Source organism: Adiantum capillus-veneris, unplaced genomic scaffold, assembly GCF_014529385.1.
Source record: "Adiantum capillus-veneris isolate H3 unplaced genomic scaffold, ASM1452938v2 Hic_scaffold_325, whole genome shotgun sequence".
In the NCBI taxonomy this organism is placed as follows: domain Eukaryota; kingdom Viridiplantae; phylum Streptophyta; class Polypodiopsida; order Polypodiales; family Pteridaceae; genus Adiantum; species Adiantum capillus-veneris.
In genome coordinates this window covers 3,817,633-3,829,844 of record NW_028221436.1, presented here as the reverse complement: position 1 = coordinate 3,829,844, position 12,212 = coordinate 3,817,633, and the positions used below count along the sequence as shown (strand labels likewise).

At 41.4% G+C, this 12,212-nt stretch overlaps 1 protein-coding gene across 1 annotated transcript in view; it reads left to right on the top strand.

Moving 5' to 3' along the window:
• The first annotated feature begins 2,078 nt into the window (after positions 1-2,078).
• Positions 2,079-12,212, top strand: part of LOC147417107 (uncharacterized) — an 81,778-nt gene continuing 71,644 nt past the window's right edge. Inside the window, exons 1-4 of the mRNA XM_086507801.1 lie at positions 2,079-2,599; positions 4,190-4,412; positions 4,512-4,667; positions 4,793-5,344. Of these exons, the coding sequence (XP_086363927.1) occupies positions 2,079-2,599; positions 4,190-4,412; positions 4,512-4,667; positions 4,793-5,344 (1,452 nt within the window). The remainder of the gene's footprint in view (positions 2,600-4,189; positions 4,413-4,511; positions 4,668-4,792; positions 5,345-12,212) is intronic.

Here is a 12,212-nt window from a genome sequence, read left to right as displayed (position 1 = left end):
TATTCAGCTGTGAAGAAGAAACTATATGTTGCTGCAGCCTCCGGTGAAGGGTGGGGGTTTTGGTGTAGAGGTGCCCCTCTTGCCTTGCGAGAGCCTGCTGTGGTGAGTTGAGAGTGTGTATCTCCTAAATGGGCTGAGGAAATTGGGTGCTTAGCTCTGCATATTGACCTCTCTTCATCTTGGTTTGAGGTATGGCAGCCATGTTGTTGTGTGTGGTTCCCTGTGGTGCAGCTAGTCGAAGGTAGACTATGCGCTGCAATTCCTTGCTTGTACATGTGCAAAAGGGCAAGGTTTTCCCCAATTTTTCCATCACTTTTTTTGCTGAACTTTATGGTTTTTCAAATTTGGCTTGATTTGGATGGGTTTTTGTTAAGCTATGTGTATATATGGGAGCACCTATGGAGTCTCCACTAGCACATGGAAAGGCGCTTGAAAAGAAGTGAAGCTCTTGGTGTTATGAGGAAAAGTACAGAGATTTCGAATGTTTTTATTTAATTTTTTCCTTTGGTTTTCTTGGCTCCCTTGCTTCCTTTAGTGCATCCAAGTATAGTGGGAGTTGTAGCGGTGTAGAGGGAAGCTAGTCCAAGCTAGTCGGGGCTGAGTTTGAGTGAGGCTATCAAAATTTGTGAGAGAAGATCAGCCCATATTATCTTGAGAGAGCTAAAATCTTCATCCTATTTTCTTGGTGTTGGTTTGAGGTGTTGTAGAGGCCAGCCCCCAATCCTTCACATAAACTGGTGTCTCCACGGAGGAGAAGAGAATCCTTCTAACAGGGCTTTGATCTACAGATTGGCATCCATTTGAAGATCAACTCAAGGCCTATGGTGGGACATGGGTATGAAGTCTTCAAAGGTGGGAAAGGGGAAGATGTGGACAAGTTCATCCGAAGGATCAAATTGATTGCATTGAAGAGCAATAGGGACGATGGTGCATTCAAGGTACGTTTGGTGAGTTTGCTACTTGAAGGTGAAGCACGTGAATGGTATGAAGATAGGCTTGAAGGTGATGTAAAGTGAGATTGGAATTTTCTCTCTCATGCCTTGAGAGAAGAGTTTGAGAAGGAGGATGATCCTGAGTATTTGTGGAGAGAGCTAAGCAAGCTGCAACAAGAAGAACATGAAGACATCAATGTGCACATAAACAGGTTTGAAGCCTATTGGAGAAAGATCATAAAGGGACTTGAAGAGAATCAAATGCCCCCTGATTTCTTGAAGAAAGATAGGTTTGTGGTTCTCTTACATCAAAACATTAGAGACAAGGTGAAGCTCAAGGACCCAGGGACCTACAATGAGGCAGTAAAGGTTGCTAGAGAGCAATGGAGAAAGAAGGTGAGAAGGCATGAAATGGAAAATACGGAAAGAGAAGAAAATGTACATCAAAGGTATGGTTATGTATCAATGAATAATGTGCTCGAGCCTTTGCCTTTGGATATGCATGTTGAAAGGGAAATTCATGTAGAAGCTCCAAGAGTGGACAATAGAGGACATGAATCCTTTCACCAAGACATTCAAACATTGACAGAGCAAATATGAAACCTCAACCTTTCTATTCAAGCTATCCAACAACAAGTAAAAAGACCTCAAGGAGAATGGCCTCAAAGGAATAGAGGTGATAGTGTGATGTGTTACAATTGTGGGGAGAGAGGGCATAATGTGATGTGTTACAATTGTGGGGAGAGAGGGCATATATAGCCCAATTGCAATCAACCAAGGAGAGAGCCAGGAGGTATATATCCTATCATACAAAGAAAAATAGGTAATTAAGGCAATGTCAATAAAAATGTGCAACCTCTCCAAGGTCAAGGACATGCACAACAACAGGGACAAAATCAAGCTCAAGCACCTCCACAGTTTAATGTAGGAATTTTGGAGGCAGTTGAGGAGGGAGATGAAGATGATGAGGTTAATGTCTTTGAAAATAAGAGAACAAGGGAACAAAAATTAGGGAGTGAAGGCCTTTCCAAAGAGGAAAGAGCAAGGAAAAAGCCAAGGAGAGATGTAGATAAAGGAAAGGCACCTATGGAAGAGGCTGAAAGTAGTAAGCAGGCAAAGGTAAGGGCAAGAAGACGGAAGATAGGCATGGATGATTTTCAGCTTGGGAAGGGTCAATCAACATACAATATCTTAGAATACTTAAATAACAAGAGGGCCGACATATCATATGGGCAACTCTTGCATTTGAGCTCAAGTATGAGAAGGTACTGGCATAAACTAGCTAGTGTTAGAAGGGTGAAGGTAAAGACACGCGATGCACATGTAGTGAAGCTTCATAAAGTTACTGATGTTTTACCTGTGTTCGATGCTTGGATACATGGAAGGAGGGTGAATACCGCTTACATGGATGGTGGAGCCCAAGTGTGCGTTATGACAGAGGAAACAATGCAACAATTGGGATTGCAGCTCACACGCAAATCCTTGTTCAGTGTGAAGATGAAAAATAGTAGTAGAATGAAATGCTTGGGAGTTATTCATGACTTGGAGCTTGATGTTTTGGGTCAAACGGCTATCATGGACATTCATGTGATGCCTGGAAATCTTGGGGAATATCCAGTTATATTGGGAAGACCTTGGTTGATTGCTATGAGGTCAGGACAGGCCTGGTACAGGGGATGTATTGACCTCTTTGTGGATAGGCCGAAAGAGAAGAGGATTAGATATGATATGAAAACATGTAAGGTGATGGAAATTGATGATAAGCCAGCATCAAGATTTATTGCCATCCACTTATGACATGTGTGACAATTCTTCAGTGCATCCTCTACATGTACTGACGATGAGGTTTAAGATCAAAGTCTTCTTGATCTTGATGTAGATCTTTGTGGGATACATGCATATGATGAAAATTTTGATAAAGGGGATGCTATGAGATCAGAAAATGACCACGGGGCTGATCATGGGCCGAATGTACCAAAAGCTGAATTAGTGGATATGCTTGCAGGTGACCTGACTAGTCAAGAGAGAGAAGCATATGATGTATTGTTTGATAAGTATCCCAAGTTGTTTGCCAAATATTATGCTCAAATGAGGGGAACAAAGAGTGTTGTTCATGAAATAAATCTTAAAGAAGGTGTAAAGCCTGTTGCTCAAAAGCTAAGGAGAGTGGGCACCATTCAACGAAAGGTATTGGAGATGGAGGTGAGTAAGCTTTTGCAAGTTGGTTTTATCTACCTTGTGGATGATACAGAATGGGTTTCCCCTGTGGTTATAGTTCCAAAAAAGGGAAATAAATGGAGAATATGTGTGGACTATAAGCCATTGAATGCGGCAACAAAGAGGCATCACTATCCCCTTCCCTTTGAAGATGAGATTTTGGACACTGTTGCAGGTCATGAGAGATATTCGGTATGTGATGGGTTTAGTGGGTATTTTCAAATTGGGATTGCATATGAAGATCAAAAGAAGACCAGATTTTTGACCCCATGGGGAGTGTTTTGCTATAGGGTGATGCCCTTTGGCTTGATAATTCATTTCTTATGCAAGCTTCAAAGTTGGATGGACAAGGTATTGGGGCCTTACCTTGGAATCTTTATAAAAGTTTTTTTGGATGATTTTTGTGTTTTACAGTGATAGAATGCTTCATGTGAAAAAGGTTGATATGGTGTTTAAGAGGATTGATGATGATGGGGGTCAACTCAATCCTTTGAAATGTAAAATTGCAAGAGCTAGAGTGATACTTCTTGGCCATGAGGTAAGTGAGAATGGGATAGCTCCAGATCCTGCAAAAGTGGAATGTTTTATTATGATGGAGAGTCCTAAAACTACAAAGGAATTGATGATTTTTGTACAAAATCTAAGGTACTTGTCAAGGTCTTTTCGTATGCTTGCTGAATATGTGCACCCTTTGCAAGAAGCAACACAAAAGACCCTTTTCTTTGGACTGAGCATGAGCAAACAACTTTTGAAGACGTCAAGGAAAAGCTATCTACATTACCTTTGATGATGCCTCCTTGTTGGGATGAAATGTTTTACTTGAGCTTGAGTGTGGGTGAGCATGCTATTGGTGCGGTATTGATGCAAAAAGGGAAAAAATAATTTTATATGAGGCCGATTTACTACATAAGCAAAGTGAAGAATGATATACAAAAATCTTGGCATGAGATTGAGCAATTGGTTTAAGCATTGGTATATGCAACAAAAAGGCCAAAATCTTATCTTATTTGTAAGACTTTTGCGGTGTGGACATCATGTAGTTTATTGCCTCATGCACTAAGGTATCGTGGGGATAGTCCTAAATTGCAAAAGTGGATACTTAGCTTGCAACAATTTGACATGAGCTTTACTAAGGAGGATAGTGTGAGAGCAAATATGTCGGATATGCTCACTTTTAAAGAGATTCATGCAAGGATTGAATTGAAGAAAGATTTGGAAAAGAAGATAGTACCAAGTACAACTATGCATGCGGAGCTTCAGGATGTAGAGGGTACCTTATACTTTGATGGGGCTTTCAAGAGGAGCATTAATAAGGGAACTATTGGTTATGTATTTGTGAATAAAGATGGCATGGAATGCTAGTTTGGAAGCCAACAAGTGGATGTAAAGAGTAATAATGAGGCTGAATATGCAAGTCTCTGTTTGGGCTTGGAAGAATGTGTCAAAAGGCATGTAAGGAGGCTTTTAATCGAAGGTGATGCTAAGTTGATTGTGCAGCAAGTTCAAGGTACGTGGAAGGTAAATCAAGAAGGCATGAAGGGCTGGTTTTTCAAAGTGAGGAAGTTGTTAAAGTCTTTTACTTCCTTTCAAATATGGCATGTACCGCAAATATGAATGTAAGGGCTCATGATTTGGCGGAACAGGTGTTCACAAAGGCTGTGCATGCAATGATAATTAGAGAGCCAAGGTATCTTGGAAGGGAATCCCTCCATGAGGAAGACCATGTGTTGCAAACTGGATTTGCAAGAAAGGGATTGGCTTCTCAACAAAGGCATGCAATCACACGAAGAGCTATGAGGTACGTCTTGGTTGGAGAGCAAATGTATCACAAGAGGGTTGATGGTGTTATGAGAAGAGTTGTCTATCATGATGAAATTTTTGATTGCTTAAAAGCATGTCATGAGGAAGGATGTGGAGGCCATTTTGGAGTGGAAATTACAAGAAGGAAAGTGTTGAATGCTCAACTTATGTGGCCAAGTATGAATAGGGATGTTGTGCATTGGTGTAGAAGCTGTCATGAGTGCCAAATGTATCAAAAGAGAAAGTTGATGCCCGAGCCTTTGAGACATGTTGTAAGCTATGGACCTTTTGAGAAGTGGGGTGTGGATGTAATTGGTTCTCTTCTAGGCACTAGAAATGGGAAGCACTACATACTTACTGCAGTGGATTATATGACAAGATGGCCAGAAGAAAAGGTTAGTAGGGGGGCTACAAGCAAAGATGTATACAACTTTATCTTTGATTGCATATGTTGTAGATTTGGAGTGTCTTTGGAGCTTGTAAGTGATCAAGGGAAAGAGTTTAGAAATGATCTTATCACTAAATTGGTGGAGAAATTGGAGATCAAACATAGGTATGCTACTCCTTATCATCCACAATGCAATGGGTTGGTGGAGGCATTCAATGGAGTTTGACAGAAGATATTGTTCAAGCTTGTGGCAGAGCATCCAAAAAAGATTGGGATATGTATTTGGGGCATTGTGGGCATGTAGAGTGACTCAAAAATCATCCACATTTCATCTCATTTTCATTTTATGGAGAAGAGTGATGCCAAATGTGATGTTTCCTTCATTGGAGTTCATTTTAAGCATAGGTTTGGTTGAGGAGGAGCATGTAAAGGAGAGACTGGCATCTATGCATAGCCTCTTGTTGGATAGAGAAAATTCCATTAGATACTATGAATACTTGGGAAGAAGAAGGCTTGATGTATTCAATGAAAAGATAAAGGCAAAACGGCTATGTGAAGGCATGTTGTTTATGAGGTATAATAGTGCTTTGGACAATACCTTTCAAACAAAGCTCAAGGCAAAGTGGGAAGGTCCTTTTGTGGTGCATGAGGTGTATGATAATGGAAGCTATCAGCTCAAGGACTTCGATGGAAAGATGCATAAGTCAAGAGTCAATGGGATCCGGCTCAGGCCTTATGTGACAAGAATCATGTGATGAAGCAAGAAATGAGTATGGAACACTTGAAAGTGTTCCATGCTTGTTGGGGGACAATATGTGACGTGTTTTGGCAGAATGGTGCGAGACACCCCAAAGCCTTTGGGGTATATATTTTTAATGCTTTTGGGGGCCTTAGATGTAAATAAATCATGCTTGTACAAAGTGTACAAAGGCGATGTGTGCCAGCTGTCTCTACACATGCGGGCCAGTTGCGCGGGGTACATAGTTTTGCTGTTTTTGTACATAGAAGTGTCGAGACTGCAAAGTGTGAGTAAGTGCATTAAAAAAAGGAAGAAAAACTGAAATTTTATCAGCTTGGGGTCGTGAGTGTGGAGGAATATTCAGCTGTGAAGAAGAAGCTATGTGTTGCTGCAGCCTGCGGTGAAGGGTGGGGGTTTGGTGTAGAGGTGCCCCTCTTGCTTTGCGAGAGCCTGGTGTGGTGAGTTGAGAGTGTGTCTCTCCTCAATGGTCTGAGGAAATTGGGTGCTTAGCTCTGCATATTGACCTATCTTCATCTTGGTTTGAGGTATGGCAGCCATGTTGTGTGTGGTTCCCTGTGGTGCAGTTAGTCGAGGGTAGACTATGCACTGCAATTCCTTGCTTGTACATATGCAAAAGGGCAAGTTTTTCCCCAAGTTTTCCATCACTTTTTTTGAGTTTTCTTGCTGAAATTTGTGGGTTTTCAAATTGGGCTTGATTTTGGATGGGTTTCGGTCAAGCTATGTGTATATATGGGAGCGCCTATGGATTCTCTACTAGCACATGGAAGGGCGCTTGAAAAGAAGTGAAGCTCTTGGTTTTATGAGGAAAAGTGCAGAAATTTCCATTGTTTTTCTTTACTTGTTCCTTTGGTTTTATTGCTCCCCTGCTTCCTTTAGTGCATCCAAGTATATTGGGAGTTGTAGCGGTGTAGAGGGAAGCTAGTCGAAGCTAGTCGGGGCTGAGTGCGAGTGAGGCTATCAAAATTTGTGAGAGAAGATCATCCCATATTATCTTGAGAGAGCTATACTCTTCATCCTCTTTTCTTGATTTTGGCTTGAGGTGCTGTAGAGGCTAGCCCCCCAATCCTTCACAACGTTCACAGTCTAAGTGAGTACACTTTGTTGATGAGCAACGTGACACTTCACTCGTTGTGCATGCAGTGTCTGCAGAGAGACATGTAGAGTAGGACAACTCTTTGAGTGCATGACTAGAGCAGTCATCGGTGGTGGTGACAACCTTTTTGATGCTTTGCCAGCTAGAGAGCAGAGCAGTGAGTCACATGTGCGAGGTAGTGTAGTTTCAGTGACTTTGCAGACATGTACGTTTGTGGATGAGCTCCATAGTGCTATTCACGATATGTTTGTAGATGCAGAGTAAGAGAGGCCATGCACTAGCGAGATAGAGTGGATTGATCCTCTTAGGATAGAGATTCCTCCTACCATGGAGATGAGCGATATGGAGTTCTTTGACATGCTCATGCTAGAGGCTGATATGGTGATGCCAGGACAAGAAGAGCATGAAACGATGGATGCATGGCCACAATGTTGATCATCCCTGATTTATCACATTCATTTGTTTCTAGTCCTGATGGTGTAAGGATTGCACATAGTGTAGAGGCGGTTAATAGAGACATATTAGCCAAGGTTGCACAAATTTCATCAGCTTTTGGGACTCTCATGTACAAACTCTTAGTGTCGAGACCTGGCATACCAACTACAATGAGAACGTTTGAAATTGGGGTTGTCGGTTGTGTGATGACTGACACTAGCATGATGCATCATGGAGTGGTGCATGCCATTACATGATACTTGTAGGATATACATGCTGATTATACACTTTTTCACACTACTAGAGCCTACATGGCAGCATGCATTGGCTTCGAAAGACCTTTAAGTGAGAGATTATTGGGATATAGACGGTATGCCTCTTACCCTGGTCAGATACGCCAGAGATGTTCAATTGCCCATTACTTGTGCACACCTTATTCTTTACTGGTTAGAAGAATAAGGGACTCTCTCTCACACATATTGTAGAGTTTCTCCACCCACATCATGTGCACTGTGTGTGTGTGTGTGCACATGCACCGCATTCGTGCACTCACACTCTCCACTTCCCATTATTCTTAGGAGTGATGACCATCGACCAAAAACTTGCTTATCTGTTGCCAAAGGGCTTCTTTTTTAATCTCCCCTAGCCTCCTCAACTTCTGCGCCCTTGATTTGTACCCCTCTTTGACAACAATTTTATGCTCCACACCTTTTTCCCCTCGCAAATCTTTGTACTCTATTGCAAATAGGTCATGATAGGATGCAAATAGCTGAACATAACTCTCCTTCTCTTGTGATTGCATACCTTTTCGTGTAGGGGGGATCTTTTATGGTAACACAAAACAAATCGACATCAATCTTCAGCATGTCGTCCTCACTCTCCTCTTCATCTGTATCTATATAGACTCAATCATATGCCATCTTGGTCTCGTACTCATCGTTGCCATCACATCATATTCATCTCTCATTGCTATAGGATGGTGTTGAGCCAGCAGAGGATCACACCCACATTTTTGCTCACACCATCATTTTGTAACCATTGATTGTAATAAATGTCTTTCCGACATTAATTTTGATTTGAGCCATTCATTAAGTAACGGGACTCAATTGAGTTTCCAGCTTGTAATCCCGAAGTAATTTCACATGTTGATGTAAATAATTAGAGATGTTTTCACCTCCAAGGCTGAGGTATATAAGCCAAAGTTTTGTAACCTAAGGAGGATTCAATTAATCAAAGTGAGTTTTTGAGCGCCGTGACTGTGTCTGAGAGAGAGAGAGAGAGAGAGAGAGAGAGAGAGAGAGTCTTATCTTCTTGCTACGCGAGCTACGGGGCCGCCATTGGAGAAGCGACACCGCCATTGTGTTAGCAACGGTGAGAGCTACGCACAGATACCAAGAGTGCGCGCTATCGGCTTCTACGTGTGGTAAGTTCCTACGAGCTTCGGTGTGAGTTTTCTTCCAACTCGTGTGTCGGAATAGAGCGTGCAGCATATCTATAGAACCACAACGAATAGAGCTACACATTAGTACCATCGGGGTCAAGTTTCGGTCACCTGTATTTTTCGGCCTGTCTTTATACGCGTTTACCGCACGGAGTGGTTATAGGTTGATTTTGCAGTTCAAGTGTTTAGGGTGTTGTTCTTACCTAGTGTATAGACTTCCCCTTGAGTTTGAGATCGATTCAATGATTCTAAATCTTGTTTCGTATAGCATTCGTTCGTAGTACGGATTTCAGTCACTTGCGTATTTTAGAACTTAGATTTGATTTCCTTAGTAGTGATTGTCATTAGAAGGTCGAGTAGGTGATTTGACACCCACCTAGTTGTTTCCATGCGCCTGCGGATCAAGCTTCGTCCTTGTCTGACAAATTCTGTTGTTGGTTGAGTTCTCGCTATTTAGCTTCCGCTAGCGGCGTAACCGCCTTAACATTTGGCGCCGCTGCCGGGGACGAGAGCCCTAAGTAGGTGACCTTAGACTAATCCTACGAGGTGAGTCGTATAAACTACTTTGTATACTTTAGTTAGAAAAGATCTAGGAGTGGTGGACTCCGAAGGTCTCGAGAGATACTAGGAAGTGGGGTATTCCTGGGTCTTCCGTGTTGACAGTATTTTTAGTTTAGCTTAGATTAGATTGTTTTTGATGGTGTTTAAGTGGTTGTTGACATAAAAAGCATTTGCTACTCCTTGTGTGGTAGTAAATCTCTTTATATTTTCAATTGCAAAAAAATCCATTTTATGATTAGAAGTAGCTTAGGTAGGGCCTGATTTGATCCTGATCTAGAGCTATCAATTGGTGTTCTATTTGCTTGATGTGTTTGATTGCATGTTAGATCACTGAAAAAGTAGCTTTGGTAGTGAAATATGCAATAAACAAAGTTCAGAAAATTTTCTGTGTAACTGATTGTTGCTGAGCACTTAAAAGAGCTATTGGAAGAGTTCTGTGCTGAAAAACTGGAAATCTGTAACTTTAGACATCATACGCGTATGATGTCTTAGGACCTAAACAGAGACTAAAATTGAAAATTTGACATTGCCAGAGTGTTTAGAAGGGGGGTTTTACCCTAAGATCAACTTGAAACAAGGGCTTTAACACTCTCAGAAACCCAAAAGACAAGTCAGAGAGCCAAAAAAAACGCAAAGAACAAGAAATTTTGATTCAGATCTTGTTTTTACATTCAAACCTGACAAAAACACTTGAAACTCAATTATAAACATTGGAGAAGGCTTAAAACCAAAAATAGTCAAAATCTGGGACAAAAGACATCATACGCGTATAATGTCTTTTGGCACTTCCACTGCTTATTTTTGAAATCTGACCTGACAAGATTGTTACAAACACTGTAGAAAGCATAAATATCAAGTTTGGACCCAAATTGATGAAAAAGACATCATACACGTATGATGTCTTTGACCTAATTTTGGACATATTTGATACTTTGCCAACACAGATCCATTGTAATAGCTATCTAGAGGCTATATTTCAAGTTTCATCCCATTTGGATAACAATTGACCCAAAAACAAGTCAAAAGCAGAAAAGTGCCAAGAAAAGCCTGAACTAGCCATAACTTGCTCAAACAGAGTTCAAACTGAATTTTGTGAGTGAACAGAGCATAAAGGGGCCACTGAGAATGAGCATAACCAAAATAGTCAAAATCTGTGAAAAAAGACATCATACGCGTATAATGTCTTTTTCAGCATAACTGCGACAAAATTCTCACTTGATGAAACAGAAGATGTCCAACTGACAAGATTAAACAATTGACCAAGTATCAATCAGCTTGGATCAATTCTGACCACAAAAACTTGGGGAAAACAAATTGCCGAGACGGAAAAGTTACAGTCCTTTAGGGGAATTGATGAATTTGAGATCGGGCAGGAATCTCCGGAATAATCAACCAAAAGAAGGGGAACCAGCAAGTGTCATATCAACCGAGGGAAGTGTAAACCAAAGTTGGGTGCAACCATTAGAGTCGATCTTTGAAGGAAGTGTTTTTGATACTTCTTCGGAGAGGTCTTACGAGATTTTCACCGAACACTCGAACAGGAACAACAGAGAAAATATGGCAGCAGGATCATCAAACCCTTCCGCCACAATGAAGCTATTGTTCATAAAATATCAGTACGACAATGAGCAAGGTGCAAAGATCTACAAAGATGGAATGGACCGCTATTGTGTAAAGATAGAAGAAAGACCTAGTGAGTTCAAGGACTTAGTGCCTGTGAGCTATAGCGGAGATAGATATCTAGATGACGAGGGTACCATGTACTTGGTAGTCCTAAACCCTAACATTGTGGACAAGTGGGGATTGATGGGCACCAAAGCCAAAATAGATGAAGAACTCGAGGAGAAAGCACCAATAATGAACTTCCCTAATGCGAGGTTAAGAAGAGAGAATGAAACTACAAGGATCAACACTGATAACATCTATGTGGGGCTATACAAATATAATAATGGGGAGCAAGATCTCTATTATAAATGTGAAGAACCCTACACGGAGAGTTGACAGACAAAAAAGACTCTATGTCTTTACCTACACAGAGGGATCGGAAGTGAAAATTGCCGCTTACGATAAGTATGGCAGGCAATACTCAACAATGGGCAAGAAAGAATTAGAAGGATATACATACTTTGGGGGACCACTACATCAGTATTATGTTACTTCTAACTCACATAGACCAGCACCAACAACTGGAGTGCAAAACTCAATGACAACAGGAGGACAAAGAACTCAGGTTGCTGACTCTTTCAGTCAACCTTGGGACTCGAAGCTCAGACCAATGGGATCATTACATTCCAGAGAGTCAATGGAGATGAATCGAGGTAGTGCAGTTCCAATCCCCACCTATACCACTCCAGGTCCAAGGTTTGAAGCGGAACCATCACATTTACCTCCCAGTAGTAGATTCAGGGCGGAGGAACTGACAAGGGTAACCCATGAAGTCCATGATGCTAGAGAAAGCTTTAGCCGAGACACAGGAGCAATGAGATTGGTAGCAGATCATAGACGTATGAGACCATCTCAAGTAGCCAAGTGTATGCCAAAGAAGTATGGTGGTTCAGGAGATCCGTATGCACATGTGTCACTCT